Source organism: Clytia hemisphaerica, unplaced genomic scaffold, assembly GCF_902728285.1.
Source record: "Clytia hemisphaerica strain Z4C2 unplaced genomic scaffold, Clytia hemisphaerica genome assembly, whole genome shotgun sequence".
In the NCBI taxonomy this organism is placed as follows: Eukaryota; Metazoa; Cnidaria; class Hydrozoa; order Leptothecata; family Clytiidae; genus Clytia; species Clytia hemisphaerica.
In genome coordinates, this window is record NW_027103979.1 from 653348 (window position 1) to 675885 (window position 22538).

Sequence of the window (22538 nt, forward strand, 5' to 3'; positions counted from 1 at the left end):
CTGCTCTTTTGTTAAAAAATAACATACAATTAAATGAAAGTTAAACAGTTTCTTCCTAAGAGACAGGGTTTTCGGTAAATTTTAGGAAGGTGACTGAAGGTGAGAGGTCGGCTACTATTTTAGTGATGCAGCTATGTGAGAGTCACCTGAGGGCCCACCATGGTTGGGCCGAAGGGCAAGAAAATTTTCAAAAATCAGACAGTTTTAAGTACTGAAAAAGCGTTTTTTCATAAGCACATTATATATTTAAGTGTACATCATTGAAAAAAAACCCTTATTATCAAGTTAAGTGCTTATAAAATGAATATGCTAGCAGACGTTAGGCATGTTTAAAAGTAAACAAAGAGAGTGAATGAGAAAATATTACACTACTGTAAAAGATATAGGCTACGTCATATCTTCCTTCGTTTCGAGCGCAAAAGGAGTAAGGCCTAAAAGCCTGGAGCTATCTATTGTGTAGACTATAAAAGATAGCAATATACTTCAAGTGATGTTTTAAGCTTCTGCACTTCAAAGTTTGTTATAATCATGATTTTTTTAAATATAAAAAGCCTGTGATTTTATTTGAAGAAACACTCAAGAGAATGATATAAATGAAGTCTTTCATTAACAAGAAGATATGATCACAAAAAATAAATTTTCAGAAACAAAATCATACATCAAGGATATCTAGAAAAGACTTTTTGGCCGGCGACTTTGAGCTCATATTGGGCTTTGAGGTCGGCGAAAATCGCTGGTCGCCTGCCTCAAATAAACCCCCTGAAGAGAAAGGATTTCTAATCAGCACTCTAACTGTCGCTTCAAAATTCTGCTTTGGTCTGAAAATTAAAAGAAAAAGCATTTCCCTTTGAATAACTAGATATTGAAACTAATATAAGATGGCGTTAATAAGGTGAGAAATATACGAAAGCCCTTTGCACAAGATGCTGAAAAGACACAGGCAATCAAAGTTTGACCTAATAAAAGAGTTGCAGCTGTAGCAGTAGAGGTTGGTTGTTAAAAGAACACAAGAGCTTATCTTTATCAAAACAAAAAGATAAAATATCTAGTAAATATTTATTAATATTATCACTCAACCATATTCAATGCACAATCAAATACTTGATGTTGTCGACTCAGCAAAATATTTAGGTGTGTATATTTATAAAAAACTTTCCTGGAATGTCCATATCAACTTACTGTTAAGAAAGCCAACCAAACTCGATGTTTTATACAAGGGAGTCTCAGACCATGCAATCCAAATACAAAGCTTCAATTCTACAAAACCTATGTTCAACCCATCGTGGAATATGGTCCAATTGTATTGGACCCTCACTCAGCCTCCAACATCTATAAGCTGGAAATGGTCCAGAAGAAAGCTGCACGCTTCATCTCAAATGACTGGCGACAAATGAGTAGCCCCACATTGGTGCTTCCAAATCTTGAACTTTAAAAAACCCTTCAAACCAGGAGGTCAGCAAAAATGAAGTTGTAAGTAAACAATAAAAACTCCGGCCTGACGTCTGAAGGGCAAGGATTAAAACAATAAATTGTGTTTAAATCAAATGAAATAATAAAGTTAAAATTTATAGTAAAAACGTTACCGAAAATGTTGTGACTAAATTAGCAAAGGAACAAAGAAAATGGTTGATTTACACCCATAAGTAAGTAAGTAAGTATTTATTAACCATTTAACACTACAGAAAAGATACAAGTGATGATATGCAATTCATGCAGAAAATTCTTCATGGCAAAGTTGAATCTTCATCCCCTCTAGCACCTCGTGGACGTAACACTCATCTCAAACTTATACCAATCAGCGCAAAGATTCAAACATATGAGTTCAGTTCCTTCCCCTCAACCATCCAACTGTGAAATACCCGTGAATCTCATATATATGAGTTTCATTATGATTTTATTTGTAAATGTGTCAATGAGCATTACCCTTAATTTGTATATATCATTTTAATTGTCTGCATTTTGCCTTCACTTGTTCCTGGCCATCAAAACCCCATAAATAATATTCGTACTGAAAATTGTCATGATTATAAAATGCCCCAAACAGGGTCAAAAAATTTTTAGAATTGAATGCAGGTTTTTTGTTGGTCAAGTGTAGATCAGGCAAGGGTTATATTCTAGTTAAAGGGGATCTAATGGCAAAAATTTTAGTATTTTTTTTCAGAAATTATGGAAACTTTATACTGTGGGATTAAAATGAGCTATATCATATTAAAAACCTTCACTCAATAGGAAATTATATCCTTTTAAAGATTTGTGCCTGAGACGTCATCGTTGGACTTTCAAAAAATGAACAGAAATCCATCTTATAATTATATACATAAATAAACAATAAACTCTGCCATAAACTCAACCACTTTGAAATCAGAGGGAAATATCGTTCATGGATTGAATCATTCCTTAGCGCTCAATCCCAACAAGTCTTAGTCAACAGCAAATTATCCTTGTCAGCACCAGTGAAATCAGGCGTACCTCAAGGAGGACCCTCCCGGCGCTCCGGAAATGTCTGGAGCAAAAAGTGCCGTTTTTTTCGTGCTCCGAAACACCAGAAGATTCCGGAGCACTTCCGATGTTTCAGAGCACAAGTTTTGGCGATTAGTCTGCACAGGAACTCCGGAAATGTGTTAAGAATCACTTGCTCCGGAAGCACTGAAAGACAAAAATAGTGTTTTTTTAGCTGCTCTTGAAAAGTTTCCGGAGTGCCTGGAAGGTCATTTATTATTTCTGGTGTACATAAATGATTTCTTTATGGAGTGGTGAAAATAGGTTAACTTGAAATCTACTGTACATCTCACTGTGCCCGGCACCGTACACCCAGCGTACATATCTTACAACAATGTACAAATGGTCGTTTTCATCCAAAGTTGAAATATTCAAGTTACAAGCTTTTAGTTTTTAGTAAAAAAACAATCGAATTTCTGCGTAAGAACTGCATCAAAACCCATTTTAAAGAATTTTAAGTTGTGATATCTCGAATTAGACAAAAGTACTTGTTGTGGTGGAGATTTACCTTTACGACCGCAAAAGGTTTTAGCAGGCCAAAAATTTCAAACCATCTGATCATCCCTTTATTTGACCAGACGGTGTCAATCGAACAACTTCGAACAAAAATCGCAATCGAACCAATCGAACGTAATCGAACGTAATCGAACACGATCGAATAACTGTGATTCGATTGTTGAACGTAATCGAATCTCAATCGAACAGCCAATTCCTGGGTAAATATTCGATTGTGTTCGATTGCGTTTGAGGTCGTTCGAGTAAGGTTAGATTGGTCGATTAATAATAGTTGACTATGTTCGATTGGTTCGATTGATTGTCAATTACATTTGATTGATCTTTGATTTTGTTCGATTACGATTGGATCACCGGGATCACTCCGTTAGAGCTTTTTAGCGTTTGCGGCCGAGCGCTTAAGTACCGTACAAAATGCAATTGAATCAATCGAATGTAATTGAACATAATCGAATACAATCGAACGTAATCGAAACAATTGAACGGCAAATCCTAGGTAATATTTGATTGCGATTTGATTGCGTTCGACAATCGAATTGCAATTATTCAATTGTGTTCAATTGCATTCAATTGATTCGGCGTTCGATTCGTTCGATTGACACCGTCTGGATTTGACAAAATATTGCGTTTCAAAAGACCTCTTAGTACTTACACGCTTTTTTTTTATAAGAATATACACTTTACACGGTTTTTTTATAAGAACGTCAAAAATTTTCGAAGCCTTCGGATGTTCTTAGTTTTTTGGATTTGAAGCCTAAGAATGTTCTTAAAATGTTCTTATTTTCAGCATTTTTTGAGCATTTTGATGTAATTTCTTAAGAAATTGCATGTTTTAAGTCTCCAAAGCCTTAGTATGTTCTTGGAATGTTCTTAAATTTTTGGGCCTCGAAGCCTTATGTTCTTATATAGTTTGTTCTTATAAAAAAAAGAACGTGTACGTGTACATGATGAAAATGGCCAAAAAATTAAGAACATGGTAAGCCATCATGGAATTTAGCAACTGAACCTAAGAATGCCATTTTTAATGCATTTTAACCTATAGATTGCCATTCGATCTTAACCTAAGAATACCGTAAGAATAGGTGTAAGAATATTTTTGGATGATTTTCGCCAAAAAGTTGAGAGTAAGTAAGTAAGTAAGTAATCTTCTTTTATCATCCTTATTACCAATGACCAAATGGGAAAGTACCTTATACGTACAAGAACTTTCACTTTTAAAACTTTCAAAAAATAGAATCCGCCATTTTGTTTTATTTTTTCAAGAAAAGCGTGGCCTCACCTACTACATCAAGCTTTCAGTTCGATTTGCGGAGACTCCCCAGATTCGCCAGTAATATTTTACAATATTTTACGTGAAAGTGAACATAGGTTTTAGCGGGACCCAAAATAATTGGATTTTATCATGATTTTATCTCCACAATCACAATATTTTCCTATCCGGCATGATGAACAGAGGCTAAAGTTTCAAAATTAAAACGGTGTTGTTACGTGCACGGAAGGTTATTTTAAACCGTCCGTGCACCTAGCCGTACTATATAGCCGTGGTTAGGTGCACGGAAGGTTGTAAATTTTCCGAGAAAAATTCTATAAATCTTCCGTGCACCTAGGCTGTCAATCTTATCTTCCGTGCACAATCTTCCGTGCACCTAGCAGTACTATATAGCCGTGGTTAGGTGCACGGAAGATTGGAAACTGTCATCAATCTTCCGTGCACAATCTTCCGTGCACCTAGCAGTACTATATAGCCGTGGTTAGGTGCACGGAAGATTGGAAACTGTCATCAATCTTCCGTGTACAACCTTCCGTGCACCTAGCCGTACTATATAGCCGTGGTTAGGTGCACGGAAGATTGGAAACTCTCATCAATCTTCCGTGTACAACCTTCCGTGCACCTAGCCGTACTATATAGCCGTGGTTAGGTGCACGGAAGATTGGAAACTGTCAATCAATCTTCCGTGCACAATCTTCCGTGCACCTAGCCGTACTATATAGCTTTGTTAGATGCACAGAAGATTGGAAACTGTCATCAATCTTCCGTGTACAACCTTCCGTGCACCTAGCCGTACTATATAGCTTTGTTAGGTGTACGGAAGATTGGAAACTGTCATCAATCTTCCTGTACAGCCTTCCGTGCACCTAGCAGTACTATATAGCCGTGGTTAGGTGCACGGAAGATTGGAAACTGTCATCAATCTTCCGTGTACAACCTTCCGTGCACCTAGCCGTACTATATAGCCGTGGTTAGGTGCACGGAAGATTGGAAACTCTCATCAATCTTCCGTGCACAATCTTCCGTGCACCTAGCCGTACTATATAGCTTTGTTAGATGCACAGAAGATTGGAAACTGTCAATCAATCTTCCGTGCACAATCTTCCGTGCACCTAGCCGTACTATATAGCTTTGTTAGATGCACAGAAGATTGGAAACTGTCATCAATCTTCCGTGTACAACCTTCCGTGCACCTAGCCGTACTATATAGCCGTGGTTAGGTGCACGGAAGATTGGAAACTGTCAATCAATCTTCCGTGCACAAAATGGGTTACGGGGATGCTCCGCTGGTGAGGTTACCTTTTTCAACCTCCACGAGTCCCAGGTAGGGTCACAAAAACACCAAAATAGAAAAATCAGTCCCTCGTAGCGTGCCTATTTTTGAAAAATTTGGGGAAAAAGTAGAAAATTTTGGAATTTCAGTCCCATTCAGGGTAACTTTTTTCGCAAATTTCGAGTTCCACGTAGGGTCCATTTTTCGAACCTCAGCGGAGCACAGAAGATTGAAAACTGTCATCAATCTTCCTGTACAGCCTTCCGTGCACCTAGCAGTACTATATAGCCGTGGTTAGGTGCACGGAAGATTGGAAACTGTCATCAATCTTCCGTGTACAACCTTCCGTGCACCTAGCCGTACTATATAGCCGTGGTTAGGTGCACGGAAGATTGGAAACTCTCATCAATCTTCCGTGTACAACCTTCCGTGCACCTAGCCGTACTATATAGCCGTGGTTAGGTGCACGGAAGATTGGAAACTGTCAATCAATCTTCCGTGCACAATCTTCCGTGCACCTAGCCGTACTATATAGCTTTGTTAGATGCACAGAAGATTGGAAACTGTCATCAATCTTCCGTGTACAACCTTCCGTGCACCTAGCCGTACTATATAGCCGTGGTTAGGTGCACGGAAGATTGGAAACTGTCAATCAATCTTCCGTGCACCTAGCCGTACTATATAGCCGTGGTTAGGTGCACGGAAGATATTGGAAACTGTCAATCAATCTTCCGTCCACAATCTTCCGTGCACCTAGCCGTACTATATAGCCGTGGTTAGGTGCACGGAAGATTGGAAACTGTCAATCAATCTTCCGTGCACAATCTTCCGTGCACAATCTTCCGTGCACCTAGCCGTACTATATAGCCGTGGTTATGTGCACGGAAGATTGGAAACTGTCATCAATCTTCCGTGCACAATCTTCCGTGCACCTAGCCGTACTATATAGCTGTGGTTAGGTGGAAATTATTGAATTTCTTTCAGTTTTTGTGGGGTTTTTGTCAAGCAAAAAGCGAAAGTAAATTAAAAACTGTCTGGTCAAAAATATTCGTCGGCTAAAAATATTTGTCGGCAAAAAGTATTCGTCTGTGGAAAATTTCGCCGGCAAAAAATATTCGTTGGTAAAAAATTTCGTCACTAAGCAATTTTTTCGTCTCTTTTTACCGAATTTAGAACTTGGAATGTTGATATCTTAGGATTCAAACACTTCTGACAAATTTTACTTGACTTTTTCAAATGCTTTTCATGATAGCTATGCTTGGAGTAAGTTTCATTTTTTTATGCCGGAATCCCTTTAATAAATGGTGTATGGAATTTCCGAGCCCTCCATCTGAGCTTAACTAATTTCATGATCGGATGGAGTAAATAAAACAAAAGAGGGATGAGTGCAGAATGAACTTTGAGACAAAGTTAGTTCCCTATGAAAATAATCTTTAATATAACTACCTCCTAGAGATAAAAAAAAAGTTACACTGACATTAGGAAAGTAAATTGAAGAAGTGTGAAATCTACTTGTCTGTATAATTGCCTGCTTAAAAAAATATATCCGACCTCTATATATACTAGGTTCCTACTCCTAAAAATAAACATAAATTGCCGGATTACATAATATGGGTTGGGGTTAATGGCGTTAGCTTTTGCATTTCAAAATAACGAAGTCGTAAAATAAAACATAAGAAAGGTTTACAGTTTACAGAAAGGTAATTAAAAACCACGCTCGGGCGTTCTGGATCGAAAATAAGTGGTTTCATTTCCCATCAAAAATATAATTTTAAATAGGCAGAAGTTTAGAGAACAGCATATTGGAAAATAGCCGATGTAGCCTGGGAGTAAGCTAGGGGTTAAAAATACCACTGTCACGAGCCTGGAGTACTACTCTGCACAAAACAGGGCATCTTCTTAGCATCAGCTACTTGCTATTAATAATCTGGTACCAAAATTTATCTGCCGTTCTATAAAATAAATCCTTTCCCATTCAGAAATACCCTCTCTTCTTCGGTTATGTTGACATCTTCTGCCAAGACAATGTTATTACTCGATTGTACTGCACACTCGATGTGGTAGTGGACGTAAGCCATAACATAGTCGTTTTCGTCCACTGACGACCAATGTTTATCCCTTTTTGGTCTTCTCTCCTTTTTCATGAAGATCAAGTCTCTTGGTGATTCTAAGGGTAATTTAGAGATATCCCCTTTCGTACAACCATTTCTCCTTTTTCCACAAACCTTTATTCTTTTGTTTGTTCTTCGCTTCAAAAGAAGCTGTCCTTCTTTCAAGGAAAGCTTAGCTGCTACCTTTATTTCCTAAGGAAGATAAGAGAAAATATAATAGCAAATTAACAATAATCCTCGCCGACGATACACCCCAGGAGGGGTACTGGGTTTTCCCGAAAACGGGTGTTTTACCTGGCTTTTGAAAATAACAATTTCTTAGGTCACTTAAAGCGGCACACGACTGTACCCTTAAATTTCTCTACCCCAACAGAGATACAAAACACTTGAAATAATCTGATAGGAAGAGCTTGCATTTCCGATTTGATAGTTTGCAAGGGCGCTTTTATATCTAGAAGAGAATCGATCAAGAAGTACAATGATAGTACCAAGATTCCTGTTGGAATTATAACGAAAAGTCCTTAAGTTAAGATTGATTTTCCCTAATCTTTCTCATTTGTTCAAAAAGGCCTTCATCATTCATCCCTTACAGGAACAACCCGGAAAGAAAAGATTGAGCTCGAACAAACTTTACAATTCCCATTACATTAAAGTTATTCAATGGAAAAATTGTGGCAATAGAATCCCTTGGGAGCAAATGGCAAATGCCAGTTGGTTTAAACACACCCATGGAGTTCAAGCTTCACATTTTAAATGATATAAATCACCTTATTACAATCGAATGACATTTCCTTTTCGGCTGACGAGTCACTACCCAGGCAAAGGAGATGGAACCATCTTTTTGGTATGCAGTTTTCACATTCAACCTGAAAGTGATTGCTTTAATTATTACCTTAGATAACTAGAAGATTAAGCAGCAGTGCTCGTTTTCAAAAAGGAACATAATACCCATATCATTTAGTACGAACCGGAATTTCACACTGATAGATGGATTAATCTAACAAAAAGTTAGAGATACTTTTCCGCCTTTGATCCCACTCGTGAAAGGCAACGTTTACAACAATATTTGACATTTTATGTACAATGACAATGGTTGATGGATGCCTGAGCGTTACAAAAATTCATTATATTTTGGCAGTTAGAAATCAGAAATTTATAAACATACCCAGTTCGTTAATTTGGGAACACTTGAAAAATTACATTTTGGTGGATCCTCTCTACCACAAATTCTACATAATTTTCCGGTCCAAGTGTCATAACCTATTGGAATCAACCGAACAAACTAGATAAGAAATATTAAGACACTTTGAAAAGTAATGAAAATAAGAAAAAACAATACAAATCTTACTCTTTTTTGTGTTTGTGAACGAGCTGACCCGTAATGCAATGCCACCGTTAGTGTGGTTCAAAATATTCTGATCAAATAGGTGGGGATCGAGAAACTCCTGATATGTAAAGCCTATATAAAACTCAGTGATTGAATATAAGCACTAAGCTGGCAAATGGTGAATAGAAGTACTAACTGGAAAAAAGAGCTTAATCATACCTCCGCTGCGGAGAAGTTGCGACCCAATCTTTTGACGGTACGCAAGAACGTCTTTTGAGCCAAACGAACCTTTTGATGGTAATGTCCTACTTTGGAGAAACGATTCTAAAAACTGGAATAATATAAAGAGCTCTTAAGGGTGGGTGAAAACAAACAATCTGAGGAAAATCTCATTTTATGAAGGTTCATGCATCGCCACGAGTGGGCTGGGAACAACAGCAAAGTAGGGAGACAAAGTTTGGTACAAGGCGCCGTGTCAGGAAAATATAATTTATGACATTTCCAGTGCACAACAAGATTCTTGTTTACAAACATGTAAACACTCAAGCAAGTTACCTTCAGACAGAAAACACCACACGAGACAGCATCCTCTTGAACCGCATGTTGCTGTGAATACATTGTCCAAGAAGTGGATTCGTTAAAGTTTGAAGCCATTACCGATCTGAAGAAAAAGTAACTCTCTATTACCAACACGAAGCAAATAATAAGTCTCAATCTTTACAGTGAAACGGTTTTGTTTTTAGTAGTACTCAGGGTACAATTTTCAAAATAACCCCCATCAAAGATTTTCTTCATTTCCGCGCTCTACGATCGCTTCTTTTCAACCAAAGCTTCCACGCTATTGGTCAAAAGTAAAATGAAGCTTTTCCAATGGCAAAATTTGACGCAACGGTTGAAAAAAGCTGAAATGCATTCAACTTCTTTTCATGCGCGCGCTAGTTTTTATGACGTAATCTTTCAGCCAAAGGATGCAATCGCATTAATCGCACTAATTTAACATTCTGGTCCGTAAAATACCAACTAAACAGGTGGCCGACCTGAAAATCGTAAATCGTCTTCTTTTGTCAATATCTGTCACTGGTGAAAATTTCAAGTTCATAGCACTTGTCAATCCTGAGATCCGAGGGGGGGGGAATAACATGCCCCTCAAGATGCTCCGCATATAAAAAAATAAGAAGATGCACAAAGGGTTAACAAACGAAACCTACTCCCATGTCCTGACGACATTTTCTGTTTCCATTGTTCCTTCACCGGTTGGGTTTGCCAACCAAAGCTGCTTTTGTTTTGGAAATATAAGCTACAAAGATAAAGATAGAGATTTTGAAAGAATAACTTCTAATTTGAACAAATTGTTAACATTTAGCTCCAAAGTTTCATCACCATAAATTTTTGTTTTATCTCATTCTTACTAATAGATTCCAATGATCGTTTTTGTTGTAGATGCCGAAGACAGTTTCTTTTTCACGAAGAGCATTCTGAAAATATATGGATGAAAATTATTTATTAGAAGCTGCTCCGTTTTGCATTCTTTTGACACAAAGTGTCCCATAAAAAAGTTATCCCCCTTCAGCTATGGTAGAAAATATAATATAATTTAGTTTTAATTAATTAATTAATTCCTATTTTCACATAAAAACAATATATTTTCATAATGTAAACCAATCAACCTTTTGTATATGGGCGGGTTTACATCAGTAAGAGAGAATTCATTAACAATCCCTTTACAGTTGAGAACATAAAACAAAAGCTCAAAATCACTTACACGAATTTTTCTACAAACATGATCATTCTTCCCCTTGTTAAGACCTTGGATCAATTAAAAGATGGATACAAAACTCTTTCTTACCTCCGGAAAATCGATTGTTTTTTCCATTGAAAGCGGCATCCTTTCATCCAACACTCCCGGTGAGACGGGGGTATTGATTATTGCGGGTTATGTGCAGTGAGAACAAGTTGCACTTTTAAAACCTTATTTTAGCAAATTTCAACTTTGATTTTTGTATTGAAATTAAAGTGCAAGAAAGAAAAAGGTTTCATCTACATTTTCCAGAAAAATTTTTTCTCCGAGTCAAAGGAGGTTTTTTTCCCTGGGACACTCTGTACCCCATGTAAAAGGAAGTACGACGAGGAGGGGAAGAGTGTTCAAAATTCATTGAGACAATTGAAGAGAACCTGAAGTATCTCCTTCATTAAAATATTACACTTAATTTGAGATTGGCTACGTACTGGCACCATGCTATGCTTCTTTGCCAAAAAGTTACCTTTGAGGGATTGAGGAAGTTGAGGAATTACTTTTCAAAGTCAACGTACCTTGACACTACCAGGCAATTCATAGGTGGATGGAAACGACAAGGCTTGACCCAACACGGTGCAATCGATTGAACCAACTTTACTTTCGCCCTGTGAATACGAAATGTATACTGTTCTATGTATACTGGATCGTGGCTTTGGAGCTTATGACAACGAGTACTGGCAACATTGGATTGAATCATTACTAAATATTAATGAATAGATATCAAAACTTACATCATAAATGCTCAGTAAATGCGGAATAAAGCCTTGTATAACATTGTCCTTAAGTTTCCCTTTACCAAGGGACTTTAAATCGACGTCTTTCACCTCAATTGCTCCTATTTTAACCATGAGGATATTTCTGTCAGGTTCATTAACGATTCGTTCGAAGGCTAAATAGTGAAACCAAGAGAAAAATTACCAAGTATTCAAATACTTTAATATCAGAAAATTTCGCGTCTCGAAAATTTCGAGAATTAGGTCATTCGCGAAATTTCGCGTGTTTTGATGGAATTTAATTTCGCAGATCAGCAAGACTAATTTATTTCGCGGGAATTAATTTTCGCGAAATCGGATTTTCCCAGACAAAAACACTAAGCTAAAAGCATGTTTTTATGTTCTAATAACCAAAAAGTCACCACGAAGATCTGAAAACTGTGTCTCGTGGGAATTGATTTTCGCGAATCAGCTAGATAATTTTCTTCGCGGGAATTTAATTTTGCGAATTGAGGGGTCATTCGCGAAATTCGCGAAATTTTCTGACATTAAAGTATGTTATAAGGATAATTGACCCTTCTTTTCTTTTGTTAATAACTTCCGAAAAATAATTTTTTAAGCAATAAAAGTATATATTTTCTGATAGCCCATAGAATTCCCTGAATGTTGGTGTTCATTAAAATCTTATTTAGTATGCTGATTATATAGTAATTATTAAAAGACCAAATTTTGACCTAGTTACATTCAAAATACTTAAAGTCACCCATAGCTTTGAGCTATCGAGATGATTCTTTTTTTATATGATTCAGAGAAGGTTGGTCTAAAAAACGGTCTTAGGATTTTTTTTCTAATTGGTCAATTCCCAACTTATTCAATGAAACATCAAAAATGCCGAAAAATAGCTACAATTTTCTCTTTTTTTCTACTAAATTGCAAATTAAAATATAATGAGGCGATTAAAAAAAGAATGAAGTCGGCAGCTCAAAGCTATGGGTGACTTTAAGTCTTTTGAAGTTGGTATGGTACGCCAAAATCTTTTTCAACAGTGATTTGAAATTTAGAGAGAGATAATTGGCTGTTTGATTAGTAATTGCGGAGACATTAATTTTCAAAAGGTGCGAAAAGAAACTATCCTCTTTGCCTTATACAAATAGCCAATTATAAGTTCAAATCTTTAAACGCTAATATCTCAGGAACTAATTAAGATTTTAATTTCGTTTTTAGACAAAAATAATATTTGAAGCCTTCTTTTCTTCATCGGCCAAAAAAATCTTTTTTGAAAAAAAAAATTTAACCTTAAAGATATACCTTAAAGTATGCAATACACACAAAGACGATTTTTGCTTTAATTATGTATTACTCTGTTTAAGACAACAGGGATAACACACAGCCTGGAGGAAGGTGTGACTCGTATACATATTCTTCGTGCTATTTTTATAAAGAATTTCTGATCGTGGGTAAAATTGACGTCGCTAGGAATTGCTCTATTAATATTTACTGTAAATACAATGACTATAGCCCCGTCTGCTTTCAAAAAGATCAATTATGATCCACGTAATCTTTCAAGGATCGCAACAACTATCATGTGAAATCGGATGAGATAAAAATACAGAGTTTTCAAGATAAAATATTACAGTTTAACTCTCAGCTAACAGGCAGTACTGTTTATCAGTGAAAGTAGAGTATCTATCACCATGTTTCCTGTAAGAGTATGATCCTAACCCTATCCTAAGCATTATACTCTATTACCTAAACCAAATATCGCACTTACTATCTTCCGGTGAAAGGTCAATGAAGCATCTTGTTGCATGATTTACTAAAAATCAAAATCATTTTTGTAATAAGTTTTTATAAAAAAGGAGTTCATGTAAAGAAATGATGGCTCTTTCGAGCCAGATTACACCTACACACCCTTTCTCATCACGTTATTAATTGACGGAAATATAAACTTTTTGTTGATTAGGAAAAAGTGCTTGTTTGAGAGAACAAAAGAGTGAGGATAAGCAGGTCAGAAAATACAAAAAATTATCTCCTGTGATGTTGTGGGAAATGAAATTATTTCTTTCAAAAGAGAATATAAACGTGTGACCATCTCTTTTTATCCAACATGAATAGTTTTAGTTTTGGGCTATTCAACGTCTTATCTTACCAGTGGAAAAACACGCTTTGATCTAAATAAGTAATTGCCTTTTCAAAATCGAGGGCATTCAACATGTTTCAACTATCATTTCAGAACTTTGGCAAACATGAAAGACATCTATAGATAAAAATGTTTCTCACCAGAGCATTCCTGTCGAGTAATACTAACTGCCTCAGGGTTTAATTTTTCAATATTATCTTCACAGCCGCTTGAATCATCTCTCCTATAAAATATCAGGTTTGTCAAAATATGAGAAAAGTTTTTAAGTTCGAATTGAAGAGGAAGAGTTTGTAGCTCGGTGTGGAGCATCCAATGGAGATGGATTCGAAAAAAGTATGCTGTGCTGTGGAGCAAGATATCATTCTCACTTTGTTTTTCTTTGACATTTTGTTCAGTCAAACTTTGAATAGGGGATGCGTGGATTTTTTGACATTTTCAATGGGATTCAAGTAGGGAGGGTGATCTGTAGAATGTGCACAGTTGCGCTAGTCAGTTAGCAGCTGAATTTCACTGTACCATATAGGCATGGGTGTTTGAATGCCAGATAATGGGGCCAAACGTTTCACATACCATAAATGATGTAGGTGCTGGAGCCAAAAAGTGAACAGTTCAGAAATGAAGGTATTTTCAGCACGGATCTTGTTTTGTTTTGGCTTCTTTCCTTGGTCAGTTTTAAAACTTAACAATGAACTTTTTTGACTCCTTATTTAACCACGGCTGTGTGACCATTTTGCCGCCATTTTGAAATAACTGACATCACAATTTCTTCAAATAGACCCGTGTGTGGAGCAAGTTGTAGTTTTAGATCTTGAATACTTGGCTTGATAATTGGCTTAGACTTGGAATTCAGGCTAAGAAAACATTGTCTAGTCTAGTTTTGACTTGCAAAATATGCAAAATATGCAAGAAAAAATCAAGAATTTTGCTTTGCTCGGAAATGACTGAGGTTTGTGCTGAATTTACCATTTATATTTTTGCACTGGCAGTAAGTTTTTCTACAAAATTTGCTACAGTTTTGGACTGAAAAAATCGGGAATCGATGTACTTCCAGTACAAACGGCGAAAATAGTGATGAAACATTTGGCCCCAATTTTTGGACGATAAATATGTTAAATATCTTACAAATCAATAACTTCAGGGCGCAAAACAGGAGTCTAAAAGTAAAATTAAAAAGAATGTTATTGAACAGTTTCACAAGGACATGACTTAGGTAAATTTAAGTAAAGAAGCTAAGCGTAAGAAAGTAACTTAAAAAACATTTAAAGGATTGTATAAACAGTGTGAATGATTTTTAAACACAATTATTTTACCTCCAATACAGCTGAAACTTCCTCATCAATTTCTAAATAAAGGTCCGAAAAGAAAATGAATTACCAAGGTATATTCAGTGCGATTTCATTTGCTTAATCGTTAGCGACTTTTAAGAGAAAACTGTTGGGAGGAACTATTTTATTGAACATTACTGAGGCATTACAGTCGTAATAACAGACCAACTTCCACCAAAGGGATTTTTAACAGATGTAATGTAAATTGTTGTAAATCGCACCAAGAAACTTCTATGAAAGTTTCTTGATCGCACTTCATAGGTATTTATTTCACAGTATATGAAAAAGATCATTTTAATTTACACTTTCTATTAAGTGTATCCCGAATAAAACGGTCGGCTTTCTACTGTATATAAATTTCTCAAAACACATTTCCATAACTGTAAGGATAATTGTGATTATAGATAGATTGGTTTCTTATATTTTATTACATTTTCAATTTATAAGCATTGTACAAATGATAAATTGAGAAAGTGATTAGTTAGCTTGTGAGTAAGTTGTGAGGATTTTTATATAGAATTTATCAATTCGGTCTATTCAAATTCAACACATACCTTCAACGTGTTGCAGCAGTGATTGGTCATCTACACAATCGAGCGTAGTTTCAAACGGGTCTAAATCAGGATTCTAAATGAAATGAAAAGATGAAAATATTTGATGTGATCGTTCAATGAATGAATAGCATTACCTTACAAGCGATACCAAAGTTGTTTTACTGCTCTCGTTGGTGAGTCTTGAGAAATTTTCGAATCACGAGGCCTGACTCTATAGATAGTTCTTGAGAAATTGTTTTCTCGTATGTTTTATCAAGGATTTATTATACACTGGATATACAAGTAACAGATTTTTGCTGATTTCTCGTGTACTATAGCTATGTCCGCAGTAATGATATTATTGTTCACTCTCCTTCCCTCATTAAATGAATTTTCGAAGCATTTTTATTGCATTTCTTATCAAAAATCACACACCTAATTCCCAAAAGAGACTTAAAACTTTCCTGTGAGAGTCAGATTCTTCCACTTAATTAATAATTATAAGTCGTTATGACGTTTCAAGCTGTGAGAAAGATGCAAAAGACGTGTTGTGTATATAAGAAATTTAATGTTGACACCGGAAACTTTCAAACTTCAACCTCAAAAAAACCACCTTGCCACCACGTGCCTCCAAAGGATTTTCATACCACAGTGGAGCCAAGACACTCAAGTCTTATGTATGTTAATTTCAGCTCTTCTGGTAGACTGGGAATCCAGTCGTTTATAACGTTTTTGTTGGAAGCGGGAAATTTTTATGTCGGGATATGGTTAAAATAAACGACTGGGCTAAGGTGGTTTCCGTAGCTTACGGGAGTTCCAGCAGGGCCCGCAGATTTCTGCGGGGTGAGAAAACAATCATATACAAAAAAATATATAAACAAATAAAAATTTCAGCCAATGAGAATTTCTAAGTGAAAGAAAAAAAAAAAACCAAAACAAACCAACAAGACCCCCTGAAAATGTTATCCAAAAACATGAAAAAAGAGAATTTTTATGAAAAGTTTGTTGTGCACAAAATATTCTAGACGACTATATTGATGCTCCTGTCAAGTTTTCTACTTCCTATTTTTTACTGAGTTAAGTCGTCTAGCATGCTAGACTACTCTTCTGGGAACAGTCTTGGAAAGATATTTCCAATTGAAAATTTTGTGTCACTATAAGCATTTTGGCTGGATTTCTTGTCTAATGATGTTTTTCTCACATTAGATTTCACAAATATATCTGGCTTGGAATACTAGCCTTAATTTCAAACTTTTTTTTCTGCAAATGTACAAAAAGAAAGAGCTGGAGAACTTTTTAAAAATGAGACTGATGAACATTTTTATAAATCAGACATCTTCGAGCCGCCATGACAGTTGTCCTTTGCGGACAAAGCTAGAACATCAATTGTTTTCTGAAACAAAGGAAATACAATGATCGCTCTCCATCGTTTTATGAGTCGTTTATCCAGTGTATAATAAATCTTTGGTTTTATATTTTATTTTTCCATTTTGACTTTTCATGACCTATGTAAAACAACAAAACCAATTTGGCCACGTAGGACTGATTATCAGTAGTAAAGTTCCTGACCATTAACTTTCAATTTTCAGATTAAGGAGCATTATCTTTACTTGAAAAAGTAGACCATTAAAATCTGTCCAGCGATGAAGATTTTCCACATACTTTTAAGGTACTTTTATTACCCAAATAATAAATTCAAGAAAATCGAAATACCAAACAAGTATAGTGCGTGCACTCTACTTTGGATAATCGTTATTGACTTTCAAGTGGAATTCTTTTCTTTCAACTATCAAAAACAATAGAAATCGAGTGTCCGTAAAAAAGACATTAAAAATTATCCAAGTTAGAGTGAACGCACTATATGTTGACTTTTTTGATTCCGAGTCTGATTTGTTGACTTCGTCATTTCAAAGGGACCTAAAGTAGATAAAATTAAAGTATTTATAATCAGCGTATTAAATAACAAGAATTCAATCAATAAAAAATCTTCCTAATACATTGTAGGGAGATTCTTCTTTCTCTTCCCATATGCAAAAGAATATTATGAGTCAGATCGTTCTTCCTGGTTGATCCTACCAGTAGTCAAATGCTTATTTTAAAGATTAAGTCATGTATGAATAAGTTTCGTAGGCGCTGTAGTGTAGTGAGTATCAGCTTTGACTCCGATGCAGGAGATCGGGATTCGATTCCCATTCGATGTTGTGATTCACTTGGCAAGTGAATACACCTTCGCCTAGGTCAACTCATGCCATATGAGGGAATATAATTAGTATCATACTCTGATACAAGACTATGGAGAAGTACTTAAGGTTCAACCATGTGAGTGATGAGTCGTTGCTGCTACTATACGCTCCTTCAGCTCTGTGTGTCGCGGGCACAGAGTTAGCAGAGTCAGGTAAGCGCACTTGATTAATCTGACAAAAAAAGAGACTTACGAGAAATTTCTGATAGGATTTGGATCTGCTGCTTATGAAATTTCGATGAATCTAGAGATGATTCTAAGTAAGAAAAACAATCGATAAGTTCAAATCATCCATGTTATTTCATCATTTTATGGATTTCATCAACTAAGCAGGGAGAGTTTGTGATTAAAAATAAGCGAGCTTTTAGATGTGAGGAGGGTTCAATGAAGAATAGCAGCTTTTTGGTATTTTTATTGGTTAAAATAGTACAAAGTGGTATCTATTTATATTTACCGTTGGTCGCGTGTATTGATTCTTGTGAAAGGTCCGAGGAATCTAAGAAATTATAAAAAACTATCAAGCGACGAAAGAGTTAAAATTAGACAAAAAATATAAAAATTTATTTTGTTAACCCTTCAAGCACGAAAAAGACGACTTAAAATAGCCAAAATACCTATCCCCGGCCGTCTCGAGGCATAGCTCCTGACTACTTCATTTAAAGGGCCATGAACCGATTGCTTTTGGAAAGTGTAAAAATATCTTCCTAACGGTACCAAAACGAGCTCATAACTTTGCGAGCTTCAAGCTTTAAACGATTGAAATTTAAAATTCACAAAAAAATAATTGCGAAAAAATGACTTTTTCAAAAAAAGTTTCCTTGCTGAAAGTCAGGAAAAAGCCTAAAGTCAAAGTTCAAAGAATAATATGGAGACTTTACTCCTTTAAATAACATTTAAAAAAAAGCGAGTTGTTGCTAGGAAAATGTCAAAAAAATGTCCATTTTGTTGAAATTTAGAGACACATATTTAGAGACACTCTAGTCCTAAGATTGTGAACATTCATGAAGAACATTCCAGACGATAGGACTGGAACATCATATAACATATGTGTACACAGTAGTACATTCCATACTAAACATGGAACATTCAATTTCTTTCTGTTTAAGCTGCCATTTTGTTGTTTAGAACATTCTAGATTCTTTACTTTTCTAGATTCATTTTCTAGAGAATTCTTTGAAAATAGTATATAAGACTGACTTGTAACTGATTTCATTATCGAGTTTAAAGAACTAAAGAGAGAGTTACAGTTTATTTGAAAGATAGTCTAAACATAAACCAACATCAATAATCAACATTTACTTTTAGAACTTTCGTATAGAAGCTTACTAAAAAGTGACAAGGCTTGCATCTCCTGCATAGAAAATCCATGACTTCTGGACAATTTCTTTGAAGTCTCTATATAATAAAATTGATAATTGATTAATAAAATTGTTATTTTATGACTTTTGTACTCTAAAAGAGATAAATTTTACGGGTCTAACAGAAATTAAAAAAGATTTCGAATCGAATAAACTACAGTTCACCTTCGAATCTTTTTTCGACGATAGCCTCGTAATGATCTCCGATTTTATGAACGTGGATCGTGCCGTTAGAAGTGAAGTCAGTTTTGGAAGGCTCCCGATAGCCAATCTGACTAAACGACCCATCTTTTTCTTGATGCCAGATGAATACATTCACCATAGTCACATTGACCAGAGAGTTGAATAACATTTCATCCCCAACTTGCCGTGCGTAGCTTTTCTTTTCTATTAACTCCTTGATCTCTTCCTGGATATTCACGTTCCTCTAAAACCAGGATTCAAAAGAGAATAATCTATCATGGATCTACATATATTAACCTTACACCAAATAAATCTTCTCTTTTTCTTTGGAGATTCTTGTCTTTTGAAATTTAAATTTAAGACGAAAGGAAAATGATTAAAGAAATACTTAAATACCTCTTCGCCACAAAAGAAATCACGATATTCGTCCTCGTAAGATTCAAAATCTTTTAGAACCATCGTTTTTAATTCCTCATATGACGGTTTCATGTAAGCCACCTCGCATGTGTGAAGACCTATCTCCAAAGCATATAGGAGGCAGTGCCCATCACCAGGAACCTCAATTACTGCACGCTTGCTTGGATCTCGTATATAGCTAACAGTGAAACAATCAGATAATTTTAGGTAAAAAATGATCTAAGGGCCGACTGTTTATTAAAATCCTTATTCTCTTACATTTAGTGCAGTTTACAGCTGAGGAGTTTCATTTCCATTGATAACGAGGGCTTGCTTATGGAATAATAGAATATCGAATAGTAGATTGAGCGTTGGATTAGCGGCAGATATAAATTTCTGTATTTTGTAAATTAAAGGCAAAATAATACAGTATACCTGCTCACAGAGATTGAGCTATAGCAGCGATTGCAATCGATTGAAAGTAATGTAATTTTTATTTCACTGACCCTTAAATTCAAATCTATTTTTTACTATCCTGGTCGATCCACATTTTTATGACAATATAACCGTAGAGCAACAAATACACAATTCTCGAGACCAGAAAAAATATCATTGAAATACAGTGAAATACATCAAAATTAAAGACCTAGGGAAAGAAAGACGTCGCATCATTGTTTCACATTAACTGCACAGAAGATACCGAATTTTTTACTGGAGTGCAGCCGTAACAAAAAATCTCGAGTCAGCAAATTAATTAATTAATTACAAATTTCTCAAAGTAGGCGAATCAATGGTATTTAGCCACATTCTACATAAAATTAATTTTGAGAGTCCTTTAAACAAGCACAAAACTTGATTCAAATCCAGCCATGTTTATTTATATAAGGTTTAGGTACGGTAACAGGGGGGGGGGGGGTCAAGCAGTTAGTATCAGACATCATGATGACTAACTGCAAAATTGAAATTTTGAAATACACCACCACCCTTAGCAGTTAGTACCCAAAAGTACTAAGTGCATTGACTATTGGCAGGTTGATACCACCCCCTTTTGCACTTAGTATCCCAAAGTACGAAGTGCGTTTGACTATTGGCAGGTTAACACCACCCCCTATTGGCACTAGGTACCCCAAAGTACTAAGTGTACAAGAAGTCCCTTACTCAAACACACGAAGAAATACGGCTATCTTAAGTTCAAAATACTGTCAGTTCGAATACGATTGAAGTCAAACTTAAGATAGCTGTATTTCTTCGTGTGTTTGAGTAAGGGACTTCTTGTAGTATACTTTTTTGCTCAGAATTTCACGCTCTATCCGATGGTATCGATCGTTTCCGTTGGATACGACTTTCAAAAATCGTCAATTTTACCCATGTTTTACTTACCAGAGCTGATCCACTAACTTATCAGGGTTACCAATAATAGTGCCATTGATGTTTGAGTCCTACAAAAGGAACGAGTGATTTCTAGATATCTTTGGAAGATGTAGAAAACTCCTTTTATTTTCTTGACCCTGTGAACTTCATTTTAAAATAGGTAATTTTTATAAATTCTTGGCAATAATAGAAGCACAAGCTTCGAAAAAGTTACCGTTAGTACAATGAAATAAAAAGGTCAAAAAGAACGATTTACTACCTTGGGCTGTGACTTTTCCACATTTTTCAGCATTTTTCTTTTATCGTTTGAGCTCTGCAAAAGAAAAGTAAGAACACCATGTAATTCTTTTTCAACTGTCTCCATCTTAATTCTAAAACTAAAATCCACTCTCTTTTGCTAACATGTGGAAACAATATTTTTTGTAATTAGACTACTTCCCATGAAAATGGAAAAATTTTCAGTCTATTTTCATCAATAATCTCAAAACTAATCCTGACTGCATCACGTTTGGTATGCTGTATGTTACCCAACAACTATACCGTATTTCCCCTATGCCGCGGAGCTTATTAAATTTTCATGATTTTATGTGCGGTGCTTATTAGAGGGCGTCGCTTAATAGCTTATTTCTGAATTGGAAAATTTTGCCCCTAAAGTGCAATTTGATTGAATCGTGGATTCTGCATTCTGACATGGGTGGTTTTTCATACCATATCTTTACTGTCAAGGTGTAATGAGATTAATTTGTAAATTTACTTTAGAGACGGATATTAGACTTAAAATTTCATCATTTCCCAATCATTTTCTAATAAGCACCGTTTGATAAGTGGCGGTTTTTGAAGGTCAGTGATTATAAGAGGGCGGCTGTTAAAGTAGGGCGGTGCTTAATGGAGGAAATAGGGCGCGCAACATATTCGAAGGATCCTTAAAGCAAACGTTGTTCGGGTAGAAAGGAAGGCCATAAGTACTATAAAGAGAACGTTTGATTTACCTCAAGTTGAATCTTCGGGACTTTGGGGGAGCTGTCAGTTTTACTTTTGGAATCTAAAAACGTAGAAAAATAATTGCAAGAATCGAGGTAAAAAGTCTAAATTTTGGATAACTTGCAGCCAATGTTGGCTCGAAATCCATAGGCATGCATTACTAGGAACTTTAGGTCGAATTCCTGATAGTCCTAAGCAAATCCATCAATGATTTGAAAATTTGGGTTTCAGATAAAAGTGTATATCAACCATCCTTAATCGCAAAAGGTGACTGGTTAACAAGTAGTTATTCTTGAGAAGGAAGCTCTCCTTGTTGTCAGGTAGTTGGAAAATACACTGCTGAAATTTCTTAAAATAAATTTAAAAATAAAAATTAATGAAGAGGGATGGGTTCGTTTACTATGCAACTAAATTTACCATTCTTTCGTTTTCTTTTTTTTCCGATAACTGTCTTGGTGTATCCTTTTGGCCTTCCTTTGGGTTTTATTCTTGAAGGCATCTTCAAATG

At 35.7% G+C, this 22538-nt stretch overlaps 2 protein-coding genes across 3 annotated transcripts in view; one reads left to right on the forward strand and one right to left on the reverse strand.

Annotated features, from left to right (window-relative positions):
- LOC136810908 (polyadenylate-binding protein 2-B-like) overlaps positions 1–22538 on the forward strand; it is a 276555-nt gene that overhangs the window by 227407 nt on the left and 26610 nt on the right. The window lies entirely within an intron of this gene.
- Positions 6975–22536, reverse strand: LOC136811025 (uncharacterized). The gene is made up of 24 exons (XM_067067628.1): positions 22448–22536; positions 22039–22091; positions 21309–21362; positions 21059–21117; positions 19679–19877; positions 19265–19526; positions 19068–19136; positions 18196–18237; positions 17935–17997; positions 17358–17416; positions 15521–15593; positions 14952–14983; positions 14764–14795; positions 13782–13864; positions 13273–13317; positions 11520–11677; positions 11304–11393; positions 10403–10468; positions 10202–10290; positions 9549–9654; positions 9213–9324; positions 8832–8926; positions 8434–8532; positions 6975–7858 (listed from the first exon to the last, which is right to left on the reverse strand). Exons 1-24 carry the CDS (start codon positions 22527–22529, stop codon positions 7508–7510), a joined length of 2373 nt encoding a protein of 790 aa, XP_066923729.1. The 5' UTR covers positions 22530–22536; the 3' UTR covers positions 6975–7507.